The sequence below is a fragment of the Neolamprologus brichardi genome, chromosome 22 (genome assembly GCF_056152115.1).
Source record: "Neolamprologus brichardi isolate AB-2024 chromosome 22, ASM5615211v1, whole genome shotgun sequence".
In the NCBI taxonomy this organism is placed as follows: Eukaryota; Metazoa; Chordata; class Actinopteri; order Cichliformes; family Cichlidae; genus Neolamprologus; species Neolamprologus brichardi.
Window position 1 is genome coordinate 34,655,245 of NC_142124.1, and position 19,687 is coordinate 34,674,931.

The window sequence follows — 19,687 nt, forward strand, 5'->3', positions numbered from 1 at the left end:
CAGTCTCAGCCGACTGCAGGTTTCAAACCTTATAAACAGCACATTTGCACAATAACAGCCCACTGAAGGAACACTGGGCTGTGGGTCAGTTTATGATCATTGATAACTGTCATCAACAACCACTGATCAATAACCATGAGTCCCATCCACAGAGAGTTGAATGGCTGCAATCACAGCATGTAAGATGGTGACAGATGCACCCTTAGGCCCCGCCTCCATTCAGAGATGGCCTTCCCCTTTTCACCACTAAACAATAAGCAGCACACATGACTTGAGCTACATTTATTTATTTGGTTTTAGGCATTGAATTTGATGGAGCAAAGAGAAAGGGTGGTGTAAAGCACAGAGCTCAGACAGCTGGAGGTCACAGACATGCTTCTGTCAGCCGGAGGCTTTTCTCTGAAACAAGTTTAAACTAACAACCTAAATAAAATCCTTCTGCCCTCCAAAACACAAACAGTTTACAGTTTGTGCTCCAAAGGTTTTTCTCTTTGTGTGTTTCGTGCATGTTTCTGAAGATATTTCTGTACGAGCACATTATAGGTGAGAAATTAAGTAGTTAGTGTTTTGTTCCCTATTGTAGCAGTGATGGATTCACCACACACGGACAGGCTAAATAAATAATGTAATCAGTTATTCTGTGTAGCTGTGAAAGTGTCTCTGAGGGCGACTGAAGGACAAATGTGACAGCGTGGTGTCCACCTGCTGCCTGTCTGCTCTGCATTTCCACACCTTTCATGTTGACCGGAGGACAGGCCCCCGCCTCAGCAGGTTAAAGCTTTGTGTAAAAATATAACAGTACAAAGGTTTGGGAGCGCCGAAGCACTTAGAATTATTAAAGCATTGTTTCTCCAGTCTCTACTTTTCTACTTTTGTCTTCTAATCGCTGCCTTTGGGCCACTTGTGAGTTTAACGCCTCAAACAACAGACAGCTCACAACACTTGCTCGAAGGCTCAAAGTAACGTCTAACAAACATCTCCACGTCTCTCACATGTGTCAGAGGGAGAAAACAGAAACGTCGTTGACTCTAATAACAATAATATTAATAATCAAACATTCGTTTTGGCACCGTTTCCTGTCACAGCAGGAAGAACAAAAGAAGCTAACATGTTCCTCTCAAATGGCACTACACACTTCATACTACAAAAACACTTCTTTGGTATCACATTTGTTTCGCAGCTTTCATCTGCAACAGTGGAAATGAAGAGAAAATTTCTTCTGGTGGTGTGAGCAAACGCTCATCGGGTCGACCGGTGAACCTCGAGGGAGGGAAACCATCATCGTTAACGTGTCAGAGTCCAAGCTGGATTCTCCCAGTCGTTCTCAAACTGGGATGAATTTTATAGCAAAAGGAAAAAGGTGATAAATAATGTTTGCTTGCAGGACGTTGATCGTCCTACGATACGCGTGTTTCATGATACCTACAATTAAATCATTTCATGCAAAGAGCCAAACTGAAAGTAAGAAAAAGACAAAATCACAGTTTTCTTCTGACTTCTGAGCTGAAACCAAAGCGTTTGGGTTCTTCACACTGCGTCTGCCCTCGAGGTTCAACCGCTGCTTTTACATATTTGTGTTATTTGGTCACATATTTCTTCAACATATTTGGCAAAAACTCATCTAAAAAAAACAATCAGTATTCCTCATAGATACAAAATTATTCAACATATCGTACATCTTCATATAGAGACATTTAAAAGTTAGAATCAGTGGAATCTGAAGGGTCCGCCTGGAGACTCGAACAAAAGCAAGAAAGCAAACGATGTTTAAAGCAGAGGTGTCCCACTTCCAGGAACGATCCAAACTCAAAGTAAACGTATTTCTATAGTAAGTTTGAAACGAACATAAAGAAAACCATGAAATCTTTATATCTTTGGGTTTCATTCATCTTGGTTTTCATAAAAAACTTTTTGGATAGGCAGCCGGCGTGAAGCGTGGCGCTCGTCTGTGCATCCGGGCACGTGGCACAGTAAACGCCGGAGTCACTGAAGTCCGAATCGACCAATTTGGCAGCGTGGCAGCGAGGCCTCGGTCATTTTTTGGATTCAGTTATGCAGATCAACAAAGACAAGCTTCCTGTTTTGCTCAGTGGAGAGAAAAAAGAGGACGCTGGGTCGTTTCATCATGTTGTCCTCGACATACTTCCAAATATGTCTGTGGAGGAAAAGCACGAACATCTTCTGACGTCACAGAAATGGAGAAATTCCACCAAAAGCATGAGAAGCTGAGGCGTGATGGAGGCTCGGGCTGAGACTCCACATGCTGCTGCACAGTGAGGTCACATGCTCGCTGACCAGAAGCCTTTACTTGTGGATGAGGTAGGCTAGCATTAGCAGGTCGGCTAACTATAGCAAAGATGTTGCCATCAGAGTGAGGTAGCTTTCTTTGGAAATGAGCAGCTTTGGGTGGAAGGAGTTAAAGGGTCACACGACTCTTCCTAATGGCTTGTAATAGAAAATAGTTTCTCATCGTCACCTCTGGAAGGTGTTCACAAAGGCCGCTACGTTTCTTCTTTTCCTCACTGTAGAGGAATAAAAGGCAAAGTTTGTCACCACAGATTGACGAGACGTCTCCGTCAGAGTTTTTGGCTTCATGAGGTTTAAAGTCACATCATCACATGTCAGTTCATCAGTGGCGATCTGAGAGGTAGAGTTTTGGTTACGCCTTCCACTGAAAAAGTGACGTAAATGTTTGTGGTGCGAGACAGGACACAATCTGTGGTGACAACGGTTTTCAAAGGCTTTCTTCACGTGCACAGGCACGTGCACAGGCAATAAAGGCGATACGCTTTGGTTTGAGGGGGGGCTGGAGCGTCTACTCTCAGGCTATTAGCAGCAGGTCTGGGGACACTAATGGTATGACTGAGCCTAACGAACCAAAGGTGCTCTTTGGTGGGAGGTTCCTAGTGAATGGCTGACTGCTGGAGGACGGGGCAGGGGAGTGGCTGTTATGACATCACTGACCGGTGTTAGCCAGTGCCTGTGGCGTGCAAACCTGACGAATGTTGATCAATGACAACCTGGCAGACCACCTGCTCACAGGACAGAAGAGCACAAAGGAAGGGGACAGAAGAGGACACAGATCAGAAGCATGGATGTGCATCGCTGTGAGACAACATCTGGATAAACCTTCTGTTTAATGTTCGTAACTCTTGTTGCACATCTAGTCTGCAGCTCCACAGCTGGCTCGTGACCTTTATTAGGAAACCTCGTGACTTTGAAGAGGGACAAATAACTCCTCTTCATGTCAGCTGAGTTTGGCAGACTCAGCAGTCTGTGGTGCATGATGGAGTTAAAAGCACTAACATGTGAGCACCATGATTATTATTAGTATACATGAGGTAAGATAAAGCGTGTACCTGAGACTCTCCTCTGGGGAGGGCCTCTCCATCTTTAGGCATGCCGGTGTGCACTGGTTGGATCCTCGATGGAGACCAGTCGTCCTGCGTCCCTTTACTGCAAAACAGACTGCAAACCAGGCCCAGCTGTGAGTGCGTGTGCTGCACTGAGCTACACGTGATCATCAGTTAACAGAGATGGACTCTAGTTATAAAAGAACAACACGAGAACATGCACAGTGCATGGATGCATACTTGCGACGGTATCCAAACATGAGGAAGAGGACACAGAAGATGATGCAGGCGGTGCCGATATGGACGCCGATGACGATGCTGCCCAGCGAGGCCTCTCCGTCCCTGCACTGACACAGGCGGTCTCCTCCTGGAAACAAACCAAACATTACTGATGGACGTCCTCATGGCTGAAGCACGACAGAGGCTCTGCCTCACTATCAGTGACAGCATGACCTTCACATGCTTTACAACTTAACCTGTAAGTCATAAATCATAAATCCCTGTGGTGCATCGTGCTTGTATTCTTTGACACATTATTATTTTGTTATAGTTTGTACACATCCATGCATTAGTGCTGCAGGGTTGGTGGTGTCTAGGGATGCACCGATACCGATACTGGTATCGGGTATCGGGGCCGATACTGTAAAATGTGTGTGTACTCATACTCGTAAAAGTTGACCGATACCATGAACCGATACCAACTTATTTCATTAATCAGAGGGTGGCTTGTCATTTCTGTTGTAGTTGTTTAGATTGGCCACTAGGGGGACATCCCGCGCTAAACAGGCACAGGGTTAGGCGAGTGAGACTGGCGGCTCCAGATAAAAAAGAGAAACTGGAGGCTGCTGTAGCTAGGCTAAACAAAATGTCAGCAGTGTGGAACAGCCAACTTTAACTCAGGTTTTGGAAAAGTGATGAAAAATGTCAAGAGAAAATCCACGGACAGTTAAAATAACAGAGGCTCGACTCATTTTATCGCTCTGGATGACCAGCCAATGCCGGCCGTGGAAAACAGAGGATTCTTCTCAGCATACTCGAGCTGCGATATGAAATTCCCATTTATTATCGGCAGAGAATAAAATAAAACCTGTCTTCCAATTCATTGCATTTGTGTGTGTGTGTGTGTGTGTGTGTGTGTGTGTGTGCGTGTGTGTGTGTGCGGTAGAAGTATCGGTTTTTGTACTCTGTATCAGCAAGTACTCAGATCCAAGTATCGGTATCGTATCGGTTTGAAAAAACTGCTATCGTTGCATCCCTAGTGGTGTCATCAGTTATTAAAGATCTTTCATTCAAATCTCTCACCAAACCTGCTTTTTTCAGTGTTTCCACAAATCGATTTTCATTTACTGATGATCGTCTGCAGTGTCTGCAGGAGCTGTTTGCTGCTGCAGTCACAGACTGACACTCACCGGTGCTTTGGTCTCTCACGCCCTCCTCTGCCAGTGACACCAGCCTCTTGGAGCAGTCGCTCTCTCCGTTCCCATTATAGCCAACCAGTTTGATTTCATACACTGCACCCGGTTCTGAAACAGATGCAGACGAGCTCAAACACAGCGTTGTATAAAAGATGGACACAGATGTAAGACAGACAGGGCGGGACGTTTTCAAAGGTGATGCTCAGAGTTTCATTTAATGTGGCTGTTGCTGAGTCGTGTGTTTGTGAAGTCTTACTGGTGAAATGGTGAGTTTGCAGTACTGTGGTTGTACTGTGAACCCCTGCACACACTTACCCAGGTTCGACAGGGTGTGGGCATTCACGTAGCAGGGCAGCTGAGTCGGGCTCTGGTACTCGGTGTGGGGGACCCTGCGGTACGACAGCCTGAAGCCCTCGACCATACCGGCCTTCGTGGGAAGCTCCCAGAGGACCTGCACGGCGCTGGAATTTAACACCTTGGTGAAGTAGGTAGGTGGAGCAGGCACTGCATGGAGGCAAAAGGACAGTGGTCAACTGGGAAAAGGCATTCCTCACTGTGCTAAAGAAATGATAAAAACCAGTTTGGAAGACTGGTCCCTGCTGGTCTCACTGTTTGCTGATCTTACCGCCCCCTAAAGTAGTCACAGTCACAGTGTGGGACTGCTGACTGGCTCCCATGGGCGAGTAGGCCTTCAGGTAGAGAGAGTAGGTGGTGGCTGGCTCCAGGTTGGTGACGTCGTGCTGAAAGTTGCCTTTACTGATGGCTTCCTGCAGCTCCAGACTGTCGGCCTCTAAATAACACACACACATTATGAGACTTAAGATCATGAGATGAATGGCAGCTTGTGTGTGTGCGCACACTCACCTCCTATCTTGCGGATGTGCAGCACGTAGCCGATGATGCTCTCAGTGACGTTGGTGGGCGGCTGGTCCCAGCTGATCTGCAGGGCGTGCGTGGACACGGCTTTGGCCGCGAAGCCTCCCGGGGCATCGGGCAGATCCTTACCCTGCGCCACGGCCAGGCGGGCACTGGCCTGGTTGGTACCGGCGCTGTTCTCGGCAATGCACTGGTAGATAGCCTCGTCGTCCGAGCCGATACGGGTCAAAGCCAGAGTGCTGTAAGGACAACACGCCCAACGAGTGAGCTGCTGTTACTTCACCGCGTGGAAATGTGATGGTTCAGTGTTAAAGCGAGTCTTAAACGCACTGCAGCTCCATCTACTCTGCATCTAGCTGCTCTCACCTCTCAGCATTACTCTACTACTCTATCTCTCCATTGCAGAGAGACCACGTGACTGCTAACACTGTGAGAAACTGAACTTTGAATAATGATTCTGGTCTCACTGATAAGAAATGAAAATGCTTTAAAACATTTAGATGAGGATGCAGATGAGCCTGAAGGACGTCAAAATGTTCCCGTCAACAATTACAGAGGATCACGTTGGGATTTTACTCCTGGAGTCAGTGGTTTATGGAAAATGTCTCCTGTGATGACACACTGTGATGGAGCTGAGCTCGGGGAGAGAGGACGCCACTGTCGCCTCACAGAAGATGTTTTTGGTTTGAATGTCTCTGCGTGGAGACAGACGTGCTCTGTATCTTTATGTGACCTGGTCGATCTCACTGTGACCAACACGATCATATGAAGACTTCGGGGTCAGACACTCTGGACACAGCGCTGTCACTCTGTGGGTCAAGTGTTAAAAGTATATCACAGAGGGCGTTTGCACTCCCTGACTCACATACCTGTTGTTATTGGTAAGCTTGATGTTGTGTCCGGGCATCAGGACCTTGCCATTCTTCAGCCAAATGAGATGTGGCTCAGGGACACCCTGGGCCACACAGGTGAACACGGCACTGCCCCCTGCTGGTTTGGATACAGACTGTGGCCACTGCAGGAACTCAGGAGGAGCTGAGGTGGAGCAGACGGAGGTGAGACCGAGAGCAAAACAGAATCACAGCGTAAACCTGAAGCACATCACAGTATGAATGCACATCGGACTGCAGAGGAGCATCCACCAGGCTGAAGATCATTCTGCTTCATTACAATGTGGCTCTTATTCTATTAACGTAAATGCAGCGCACAGAAACATGAAGCACACAAACCAAAGGAAGTGTTCGTGGGGAGATGTTAGCGTGACGGGAACCAAAACATGTGAAGCCCTGAGACACCCTTTAGAGAAGACGGTGCTGTGACGATTCAGGAATCACCCTGTCCCTGTGTGTGTAGTGGGGGGGGAAGGCATGCCTTACATGCCCAATTATACTGATTAAACTTTATCAACCACCTGCACAGCTGTATTAACAGATTTACTGTTTGTTTAGTGTTTTTCACACGTTGGCCACTTGTGTGGTTTCCCCTTCCCTCCTGTTAACAGCAAACCTGATGTATGTGCGCTACATAATAACACATATATACATGTTACATAATAACACATATATACATGTTACATAATAACACATATATACATGTTACATAATAACACATATATACATGTTACATAATAACACATATATACATGTTACATAATAACACATATATACATGTTACATAATAACACATATATACATGTTACATAATAACACACATACATGTTACATAATAACATACATGTTACATAATAACACACATACATGTTACATAATAACACATACATGTTACATAATAACATATACATGTTACATAGTAACATAACGCACAGGGACACATTTTATTGAAAAATGTTACAGTTAGTGGAAGAACTATGGGCGTATTTTTACTGCTGCTCTGCTGTTAAATGACTCCCCCCTCTGCCTCTCGGCCCTCCACGCCTACTCCCTCCATCCAACTGTTTTCAGAGACATGTGTCCTTATTACTCCGGTCTAGGTCACGGGTCAGAGATCGCAGGTCATTCCCTCCCCCTTGCTACCCCCACCTGCCCCCTGTATTGTTGTCCTGCACGTTTTGTTTCCCCATATGTGGTCTTTGTCTCTGCGTCCTGGCCACAGAACAACAGCTGATTTCAGCTGGACGATGAAAGATTCACACATGGAAACTCGTCAGCTGACTGCACAAACACGGCGTTTTCCAAAAGTGATTTTAGTGGAAACTAAATAAATGAATGAATAGATCAGAGATGATGTATTGATAAATGATTCAGAGCGATGTGGAGCAGACAGAGCAGCTCAAACCGGCTCCAGTAGTAGGACAGTGAATATTTACACTATATTTTAACATTTGAGAGACAAAAAGGACGTGAACACAAACACGTGTTTGAAAATGATCCTTGTCAAAGACGAGGCTTCACGTCGTGTTTAAACCTTCCTGAGAATACAAACCATCAAGTTTTCATTGTGTTAATTTGTTTTTTTTAATTAAACAACTTAATCTGAAAATAACTGAATTCAGTTTTTTACTTAATTTTACTGATTGATTTTTATTTTCCCAAAGTTTCATTTCAGCAGCCTGTGACTGAATAGCCAACGAGCTTATTAGACTGAGAATATGGACACGTGCAGGGTGATGGATGAAAGCACCTCCACCCCCAACTGCAAGTCAGTCGGCCTCGCTGAGTCCCTCCCCCACCGAAGAGCCGGGGGCACAGACACACATACAGACCCCCCCCCCCCTCACGCAGGGCTAACTGAACACATCTCAGCTCACATATCTTACAGTGGTAACAATAAGGTCTGAGCATTTATCCACGTTACCTGTCATATCTAAGTGTAACATGTAAACAAATGCCGATCACGCATCTGTCTGTGCTGGACACAGACTTCCTGCACAGACACCTGACAGGTACAGTGAAGACGTGTCGGGCAGTCAGCGGTCAGTACTGAGGGGTGGAGGCTAAAGAGCACGCCAGCATCCCTGTACATCCTCACCTTGTACCACGAGGCGTCCGAGCGCAGTGCGCCTCATCCTGGTGCCGGGCCGGTTGGCAGCGCACACGTACACACCAGAGTGCTGCAGGGACACGTCTGAGATCATCAGGTTCCCTGTCCCGAGAACCTGGATGCCCTCCACCCCAATGGAGCGCCCGTCTGATGGACACACGGACACAGAAACAGTTCATCAAACTTTTGTGGCTTCAATATTTTCTTCACATTCTGCTGGGATGCTACAGGGCTACCTAGCCTGCTCCAGGAAACAATGGGCCTCGGGTTTCCTGTGGCGATACACTCCAAGATGGCGGTCTGATGGACCGTGATGGTCAGATTCTGAGGTCCTGACAGGATCACGGGCTCCTTGTAGGTTCTTGGAGTCCCACCTGGAAGGTGAGGAGACACAAAAAGAGAGTATGGACCCAATGACGTCGGGACGAGGAGTGTATAGTGTGAGTGCAATATAGGGCTGGGTATCGTCACTGATTTCTAGAATCAATTAGATCCACGATTCGATTCAATTTGATGCGATTCAATTCGAAATCTGGGAAATTTTGCCTCAGACAGTCAGAAATATTATAATTCAGATCAGTACATTTACATATTTTTGTATCTATAAAAAGGAAGCTGACACACGCAAGACTTTATCAAAGGTGTGAGCATCACAGCAGAGGCCTTTGTGTCAAAGTAACTGAAGATAAAACACAGAAAAACATGAAGGAGATTTTCCTGTTCTGGGATTTTATAAAAATATTCTGCAGTAGATCAAAAACGAAAGAAAACCATTAATGAACATATGAACATCACCTCTGAAGTTACAGAGGTTTTATTAGAGACACAGCGTTTTGCATTTTGTATAATTTTAAAAAGTTTAAATTTGTTCAGTATTGAACGGCAGAAATTAGGTTTTCTTTCCGGAAGTAAGTAAAAGGAAACAAACAGCGGCCGACAGCCTGTAAACAACGGTAGACTTGTGCGTAACAAGCAAGCGAATAATGAAGAAAACAGATTTTTAGACGGGAAACTGTTCTTGAAGTACAGAGAGAGAGAGAGCTGTGCATGAAGTGTGGTTTTATCGTGATCGAAGCAAAACAGCAAAAGTCAGAGTGAAGTTATGACGATGTTTATGTGAAGCGTAGTTTGGATCTTCTTTTGCTGCTGGTTCAGTCAATATTGTTTGGAGAGACATCAAACTAACAGCTTTAGAATCTGCGCAAAAAAGGCGTAAACACAAAGCTCGACCCGCCAACAGATCAGAATCACAGCTCGCTGATGGTGCCGTCGTTTCTCACCTGACAGCACGGACACAGTGCCGTTGGGTGAGAAAGTCACATCTCTCTGATTCTGATCCGCGGGTCGGGTTTGTGTTTACGTCTTTGTGCAGAATCCGTGTTCCTGCTCTCATTTACTGTTTTAGCTGTTTGGTGGTTGTTGAAATTTTGGGAGGTTTAACCTGAGATTCTGGCGTTTCGGGCAAAATAAATTAATATTAAAAAATCGATTCAGGATTTTAATGAATCGATATCACGTTATCCAAGCCAGAATCGATTTTAATCGATAAATCGATTATAAAAACCCACTCCTGGTGCAATACACAGTACGTAGTATACAGCTGTGTTTAGTATATAATGCACTGGTTTTACTCCCAGTGACTGTTGACGTAGCCAATCAGCAGATTCATGTGGAAGTATCACAGGCAGTGTTTATGTGACGATAACGTCCCAGCATCACAGCCACGTGGTCAGTGAGCACTTACATGAATGTGGGATTGTCCTTGTGGCTCTAAACTCAATCACTGCATAAACCCAGCAGCACTGCTAACAGTGTGAGCGCCCTGCACACCTCGTATGTTATGAAATGTAACATTAGAAACATTGGAAACATTGGAAACATTAGAAACATTGGAAACATTGGAAACATTGGAAACATTAGAAACATTGGAAACATTGGAAACATTAGAAACATTAGAAACATTGGAAACATTAGAAACATTGGAAACATTAGAAACATTGGAAACATTGGAAACATTAGAAACATTGGAAACATTGGAAACATTAGAAACATTGGAAACATTAGAAACATTGGAAACATTGGAAACATTAGAAACATTGGAAACATTGGAAACATTGGAAACATTAGAAACATTGGAAACATTGGAAACATTAGAAACATTAGAAACATTGGAAACATTGGAAACATTAGAAACATTGGAAACATTGGAAACATTAGAAACATTAGAAACATTAGAAACATTGGAAACATTGAAACATTGGAAACATTGGAAACATTAGAAACATTAGAAACATTAGAAACACGTTGTGTTTGGGCTGAGGACTGTTGCTGGGAGCGACTCAGGTTGTGGTGACAGTTGGACACACGTGTGATTGGAGCCTCTGCTTACAGATCAAACATGTGATCATGTTGTGAGAGGCTCGTGCGGGCGCTAACCCTGCCGCTCATATCCCAGCCGTACTATAACGGCTCGTACACTGACGGGCATCGTGAGTCCACCTACCAGTAACATTGAGCGTGGCTTCGTGGCTGTAACGAGTGTTGGCGATGTTGGTGGCAACACAGCGGAAAACCCCCGCGTCCGCCTTTCTCACACCTGTCACCTGGAGGATGCCCATTGGTAGGAGAGTGTACCTGGACAGGTAAGAGAAGCTGATTGAAGATGAGGCACTAAACATCATTATTAATTACTGTCTTCTGCTGTACAATTTCCTGTTTTGTCAAATTAGAGATGAAACGAAGAAAGAAGCTGCCTGTCTTTCTCCTTAGGAGGAACGTTATTTATTTATTCTGCTCATACATGAACAGTAGACGTAATGTGACTCAGGCTGCCAGAGCAGTTACATGTGGTCCTTTATAAAACCCCACACATCACAGTCCACGACACGTGTTGGTAGTTGAGTTTACCTGCTGTCAGTGGTGTTGAGCAGCACTCGGTCTTTCTCCCATGTGATCCTGGCTTCAGGTACTCCACTGATCTGACACTGGAATCGAGCGACCCCTCCCTCGTCCACAGACATCGATGCAGGGTGTGTGTGGAACTTAGGAAGAGCTGAGAGCCAATCACACAAAGAGAACAACAGTGCACACAAATGTTGAACATCTCTGTAAAGTCTGTGGGAGAGTCAGCAGGACATGTGTGGACTGTCTGTGAAATATGATCTATTAATGATGTTTCAGCCGTTCTTACTGTAAGACTGACATGCAGCGTGTATGCTAACCATGTTCCTTTGGTGCCCACACACAACCATGCTGGGCTGCTTTGAAATGGGGCCATAATCAATAAGGCCCAATTCAATAGATATGCCCTGTAAATGAGATAGCATCACCATGGCAACTCATTGCATTAAAGCAAGACCACCTCAAGATAATAAGCTTCAATTCTCCTGGTTTAACCATAAACTCTGTGTGTGTGTGTGTGTGTGAACAGAGAAAGGTCAAAGTGCACTGACTGCAGCAGAGCCTCCGACGTTCACACTGAACTTTTCTTTCCTTCTCTGATTGCTTTGCTTTAACTAAGACACATCAAACCAGCGCTGGTAAATGGTAAATGGACTGGTTCTTATAAAGCGCTTTTCTACTCTTCTGAGCACTCAAAGCGCTTTACACAACTTGTGCTTTCACCCATTCACACAAGCACATTGATCTAAGTGCTTTCTAGTAACATTCACACACACTCATACTCCGATGGATGCATATATATCTTGCCCAAGGATATTTGGCATGCAGACTAGGGGAAGCCAGGAATCGAACCACCAACCTTCCGATCAGTAGATGACCTGCTCTACCGCCTGAGCTACAGCCACTGCAAAGCTTCGGTTCTCTTCAGACTGATTATAAACAGCTTGGGTGTCTCTGCATCTTATCAAACACATCGACACTGCTGTGTAACACAACATTAGTGGTCTTAAAAACCTGAATCTGGGACGTGAGCTGGGTTGCTTTAACCAGCCAGATCAGAAGGCTCCTCCTCATTGAGCATGCTCAGACCCAGCACCAGCTTTCTGCACCTAAATGTGTTTTTCCTAACATATCAGCTGCTAAAGATGTGTGTATTCTTGTCGATCACTTACATGCGAGGTGGACTTTGGCCTTGCGGCTGACGAGCAGGCCGTAACGGTTCTGTGCAGCGCAGTCGTACTCGCCCACGTCTGCATCGCTGCCCTCTCTGCGTTTCTGGAAGCTCGTTATTAGCAGCGTGCCGTTCTCTAGCACTCGCACCCGTGGGGTGCTGGGTACGGGCGCTCCGTTCTTGCGCCACGTGATTGTGATGGGTTCCTCGCCCTGGACCTGACAGTCCAGCATGAGTGGCCGATCCCTCACCGCAGTCACGTCCGTGGGTTCTACCAAGAAAGAAAGCTCGGAGGCCGAGCCTGCAGACAGGAAACACAAAGTTACTGTCATAATTTCCAGCCCGATACAGATCCTGTGTGGATGTGCTGGGAGGGGCCAAAACATCTTATTTATATTTATACAGACGTTCCTCTGAGGTGGGCTCACTGTGTTTTTATGACATCGTAACAGGAAGCATGAAAGAAAATAAAGTAAACATAAAGTGAAACTATGTGGATGCTGGTTTAGCTCCGTGTGTGAGCAGGTGATCAGCTGCTGTGTGGTGTTCCCACTATCACAACAATGTGACTCCCACTGGCTGCAGCTGACTGGAGGAGACCTGGAGGTCTGATGGTGTCCTGTTGTAAACGATCTGAAACAGAGGCTGTCACCACCTCCTGACTCGATTATAGCTGAATAATATCCACGCAGCTCTAACTCGATAGGTGACACATGAGGATTTGTGGCCTGTGATGATTTTATTGCAGTCACAGTGGAGGCTGAATGCCACTGAGCTGTGGAGGAAACACTGGTGGGGTCGCTGGGGTCAAGTTGGGAGAGCCTCCATTGAAGCAGGGCCCAGTAGAGACAATGGCATTGTGACCATGCTTATTTGCACCCAACCCCCAGTTATTTCTTCTCGTTGGCCAACACACAGCCAAGGGCACCATCTGCCCTTCTTCTGCACCCCCCCCCACCATCGTCTGCCATTCATATCTGTGTCTGAGGTGACTTTCCCATGCTCCCAGATCTCCTTCCTCGCCGTGGCCCGTCTCTGCGGTGACCTCGGGAAACCTCTCAGTCTTTGTTGTTTTCTTTCAGCCTTCAACATTGAACCCTTGCGTTGGCTGCCCGGCTGTGAAGCATTAGCATTAACTGCACTTGAACTTGCAACATATCTCGTCATTGTCACCGAGGATTCTCGTAACCGGCTGGACTGAACATGCAACACGACAGTGACAGCCCACACAGCAGCCTGAGTTTGAGCTTCAGTTTAATTTGTCAGTGACGTTTATATTCTCACAGAGTTTGAGTCTAACACAGGTAACATATAAGTGCACTTCCTGTCTATCATCATTCAGCAGATATGTCAAGAAGAAGAAGCTGCAGACCTCAAGTCTTTACTCGTTTATTCACCGTGTGACGTCCAGCATCTGCACCTTGTAGTGAGGATGAGTCACAACAGAAACTCGACACTAAACCGAACACTGAAACAGGAGAGGAAAAGTTCCCCGTGTCAAAGCTCAGACTGCGTCCACTGTGAGATCTCAGCTGGTTTTCATGTTTGCGTCACGTCAGCGTTGGATGTTCCCAGCAGTGTTAACGTGCTGTTACTAACACGACTTCACTAAAGCAGAAACATGTCATGGACTGGATCATAACACAGTTTTGTAATATCATATAAAGTGGACATGTTAGCTGCACATGAACAGCTCTGTGATGTTAATGGCGTTCAGCTTTTATCAGAGTCAGGTTTTAAACCTTCCTCAGAGCTGCTGCTCCTCATCATCTCTGTCACTGCTCTGACTGATGTGCTGGATCCAGAAACGAGCGTCTGCTAATGAGAAAGCTCCCACTCAGCAGATGCTCTCAGCAGATACGACTGTGGCTCTTCTGGTCAGCTGTCTCGGGGGGGTAACAGCCCCTCTGAGATCCACATCTCTCAGGCCTAGTGGGGGCTGCACCTTCTGTGGGTTTAATCATTGAACACAGTGTCTCAGGCTGTGATATCTAATAATAAGTATTATCAGCTATGTTATTAAGCTTAATCAGGCTGCTGAAGACCAATGGGGAGCCAACAGCAGCTGAGGAGTCACATGTACATGAAAGTGATCAATGTGAGTCAGCCTTCAGATACACGACCCACTGACAGGACTGAACTCTGTCTGAGCCTCGACCAGAAGACGTCGAGTCAAAGCTGAGTTTGATCTCATCTGTAGGAGAAACGTCTCCGAACGTTGTTCATTTGTTCACAGAATCGTAGACCAGTGTTTCCACGTCTCTGTGCTGTCGTCACAAACCCACTGATCATCTACCTGAGATGGTGACGCCTCCGTGTGCTGCAACCTTTGAAACATCCGAGTCATCAGCAGCTGTCGAACTTTGTAAAGTTGTGTGGTCCAGTGTGCACCACCAGTGTGCACCACCAGTGTGCACCACCAGTGTGCACCACCAGTGTGCACCACCAGTGTGCACCACCAGTGTGCACCATCACCAGCAGATCTTTGTGAATATGATGGTCTCTCCTTTACAACAGAACAGCCTCAGTCTGAGGGGAGCATGCCCCCCCCACAGGCATCATCCACCCCCTTAATGTCACCTTTGTGTCACAGTGTTTCCTGCTGCCTTAACTGTACAGTTATTGTTCTGAGACATGAGGTCTTTGTCCGTGTGTGACAGGATATCAGATACAAAACGGTGTTATTAGAAACACGTCCATTGTTGTTATTGAGCTTTATTAATATCACCTGATCATCTGTGGAGGAGGAAGTGAAACAGGCTTTCTAACAGTGTTTCCTACATGACCTTCTGTGTATCGTTTCCATTATGAACATAAACTGAACAAAGACAAGTAAACACGCTGACATCATCACAAAGAGACGGACTGAACCAGGTGACACAGCTGATTCATGTGTGAGCTCTGTGCTCCGAGCGCCGACGCCACAGAAGCAGGACGATGAACTACACAGACTTTAAATAATAATAAGATGAAGGCTGAAGTCAGACTGAGGTCGCAGCATCACAGGCTGCTGAGTTCAATCTGTGAACTTAATGAGATTTTCTAAGGGGGGAGGTCGTCCAGCGACCCCCACACTAGCACCCCGTACTCGTGACCTCCAGCCCTTCGAGGGCCGCGAGAGTCAGAGGAGGATGATATGTAGATGAGGGCTGGGGGGTTGGTACTCGTCCCCAGCTTGAGCGACCCACCTTCTGCTGCTATTGTTTAACTGCTGCCCCTGAACTTCACACGTCCCCCACCATCCCCCCAAAGCCCAGAGTTTATATACAAACACACAATCAAAGTTTGGCCTCCAAACACTGACAACATTTTACTGGATGTGACTGAAGATCAGGGTTTAGGAACGGTTCCCCTCAGATGCTAAACATGAACCTGCTGAGGCCTTTTAGCTTCATCACAGTGAAGCAGACATAACATCCACAGTGCACTCCAGCTGCTGCTGTGATTAAATACAACTGCATGCAAAGTGTTTGCATTTAAACTTTTCCAATGTTGTTTAAAATGTGAGGCCGAAAGAGATGTTGGTGGATGGAGGAGTCCATCACTGAGGCGGAGGGGGACACGTGGTGCAGTAAGAGCTCTGAGTGCAAATAATTTACCAACATCAACAGCAGGAGACGAGCAGAGAGAGTCACAGAGCAATCCACAGTTCAGCAAAACAACCTCACAGCGTTTACCGAGTGAGCATCGGTGTCGACGTCAATCAAAATGTTCTCATACAACCTCAGAGGAGTCCTGAAACTCCACTGAGTGTCTAAACCGTACAAAGTTAGCATCAGATAAATATTGATGAAGCTGCTGAGGTTACCTACGTGCAGCCTGATCCTGAGGCCTCTGCATTCACGGGGTCGATTTTTAATAGGAAGCCAATCAATAAGCTTCAGCTTGGAGTCACATTTGATAAGCTTTGTGTTCACACATGAAGGCTGCAGTAAGCTTTGTTTACTCCAACACAGCATCAGACTGAACATGAGGATGATGCACCTCTACAAAATAAAGGCATTCTTTGAAATCAGGAGACTTGAAATCCTCAGGAAGCTCCTGCTTGTCCTGCTTCGTGTTATAAACACAAACAGAAATGCAGTGACGTGTTTCAGCTTCAGCAGCTTCCTTCACATCTGTGGATATCTAAACGTTGTGTTTGTAGACAGGAAGAGATATTTTACTGTGAAAGGGAGGATTGACTGACAAGAGGTACGTGTCAAGTCTATCGTCTGCAGCGCGACAGAGACGAGGGACCAAAGCTGTTTGAAACCTTATTATGGCCCAAAGTCAGGCTGAAGCTGTCAACGACGCTGTTTCATGTCACGATGCAGACACACGACCTGCTGCTAGAAAGAGTTTGACTTGTGCTTCTCACACAGCGATGCTGAAGCTGAAAGACGACTTTGCAGCCTTTCGTCTGCTGTGGTCCTCGTCTGTATCTCGTCTGTATCTCGTCTGTATCTCGTCTGTATCTCGTCTGTATCTCGTCTGTACTCGTCCAGCATAGAAATATGCAAAACTATTAACAAGCCAACAGTAAGTGAGACTAACTGGGACGATGAAGGCGTTCGTGCACGGCGGCACGCTGCTGCAAACATGAGCTGAGCTCCCAGAGATTGAGATGTTAGCTTTTGCATGTTTCACTGCAGGAAACAGAGCCATTGTTGTGGATTAGAGCAGTGGGAGGGGGGTGGGGGTCACAGGCAGCTGGAGGAGGATCACCTTATAGTCACATCTTTAATAAAGGCTCCATGTGAGCGCAGACTGCTGCAGTGTTATGGAGATGAAGGTGTAAGGGTGAGGTCAGCGACGACTGAGCACTTCTGGAAGGCTATTGTCCTTCTGCACCCCCCACCCCCTCACAGACTGCTCTGGTGACCCCCCCACCCCCTCACAGACTGCTCTGGTGACCCAGAAAGCCGACCCCCTCCACAGGGTCAGAGGTCACTGACTCTCAGCTCGTTCTGTGCTCTGAGTTAAGGTCAGAAATCAAACTGCTTGAAACCTGCTTTTCCCAAAAACAACCTCTCTGTCTCCAGCTCTGCTGCTTCTGCATCAGGAAACATCAACGACAACTTTTAGATTTTCAGGTTTATTTTAAATCCTATAAACGACCCTGCAGAGTGGAGACGAACCCCACCACCCCCACCACACCACCCACACTGATTCAACGCTGAACCATCATGAAAATGTGTTGATTGGAGATCATTTACATCAAATCTGAAACAAGTTTAGTTATATCGTCGGTTTATTATCGTCTGACAGGCTCGTCACAACAACACAGACATTTACTGTCAGTGCGACCTGCACATGGTGCCAGAGGAAGAGACTTAAGGATATTAATATATTAATATTGTTTTATAAAAGGCTGTCGATCCTTCTGGATTAAGTCACTTCCACACTCACCAGCTTTGAGTGGGATAATCCACACGTGTGCCTCTCGTGTCCGCCTGCAGCCTGTGCAGGTCTTTATGAAACATAAGGACAAACTAACAGCAGCACTTACCGATGAGCATGCTTGTTTATCAAATGTTCTGCCCATTAATCAACATGAAACTGGATTAATATCAGTGAACAAACTCAGCACAGCAATCACAGCATAATGAAGAGAGGTCTACTTACTGAACCTGTAGAAGGCTGTGAGCCAGCTGAGGAAGGTCACCAGTTTCATCCTGGTCTCCAGCGTCCTCGCTGTTAAAGCTTCTCACCCCAAAATCCAAAGAGGACAAAAGTCAGTTTCTTGTGTGCTGTGCTGCTCCGCGGGCTCTTTGGTAGTGCAGCATAAACGCTCTGTGTCAGATCATCGCTCTTCTCCTGTCCTCAGCATTCAGCCTCCTCAAGGTTCATGTTCAAAGCTGCTCTGAGCATCGAGCGAGGAGGAGACCTCAGCACAGACCTCATTACTTATTCTGCTTCATTGTTGTCAGTGAATGGACACTGACACCGAGGTTTGTGGCAGGTTCGCGTCCTACCAACCAATCAGAGCCCCGGAGCAACAGAAGGGTGGTAGCTCAGCCCGGAGCCGTGATTGATGATCGTTCACAGAGAGCTCTTCTGGTTGGCCGCTGCCTGATGGACCAGCTGTGGCCTGAGCCGGAAACCCCTCGCCGGCCGGCTGGAGTTGTGATCCTGGGATACTTCCACAGAAAGAGTGGAAAATACTCACAGGATTCACAGGAAACATTGTTCCCATGATGAACACGACTTCTTAATTGGCTGAGCGCTGCTCGAGTCAGGCTACAAACATTAGATGTGACAGTTGTTACTTCGACCTTTGAGTCAGTCGTGGGACAAATGTGAGAATCTTGAACCAGTTTAATATATTTTATGTGCAGACATGTTGTTACATACGAATCATTGGCTTAAGACTGACTTATTTATCAGGAGTTTTACAGATGAGAGATGAGCCCTGGTCCTTTTCCATTGTTCCATCAGCCCCAACACCTGATATGGGCCTGGTTAAGCTGTTCAGAGTCAAAGCCAGGTGACCTTTAGTCATGTCTCTGTCCCTGGGTAGTGCACATGTCCCAGTTTCAAAACCATGGGGATGCTGTATGGAAGGTAAATAAATGACTGAAGGTTCTCGTGAAGCCGTGTTTTATTCACAGTAGAACATTTGAAATGTTTCAACAGAGAGAAAAGACGATCGTTTCCCGTTGTTGCCTCACAGAGAGTCGAGCTGCTCGTCGATGCACAGATGTGTTCAGCTCACACACGCGTGCTGCTTTCATAGATGCAGTGAACACTTTCACACTGTTCTGCTGAAATATTTAAAAAGCACATCAAGAGAACATCTGTTTAAGATATTTACTTTAAGCATTGAAGCTGCCATAGGGACCAATGCACCCCAACACTCTGTCTCTCTAGTCTGGAGATTTATTTGCCGTTGTCTTCCCAGGGATAGTTGTCCCATCACGTTCAGCCCAACATCAGACTGATAAAGTGTTCAGACTCTAACGTTCATGCTTAGACACAAGATCAGACGT

At 46.2% G+C, this 19,687-nt stretch overlaps 1 protein-coding gene across 1 annotated transcript; it reads right to left on the reverse strand.

Moving 5' to 3' along the window:
* Positions 1 to 279: 279 nt before the first annotated feature.
* On the reverse strand, positions 280 to 18,622 carry LOC118455883 (immunoglobulin superfamily DCC subclass member 3). Its single transcript, XM_087835291.1, has 14 exons — positions 18,324 to 18,622; positions 12,718 to 13,017; positions 11,552 to 11,696; positions 11,148 to 11,278; positions 8,881 to 9,018; positions 8,633 to 8,791; positions 6,514 to 6,679; positions 5,633 to 5,883; positions 5,394 to 5,558; positions 5,084 to 5,272; positions 4,763 to 4,876; positions 3,594 to 3,720; positions 3,360 to 3,468; positions 280 to 3,032 (listed from the first exon to the last, which is right to left on the reverse strand). Exons 1-14 carry the CDS (start codon positions 18,370 to 18,372, stop codon positions 2,970 to 2,972), a joined length of 2,106 nt encoding a protein of 701 aa, XP_087691417.1. The 5' UTR covers positions 18,373 to 18,622; the 3' UTR covers positions 280 to 2,969.
* Between the last annotated feature and the right edge of the window lie 1,065 nt (positions 18,623 to 19,687).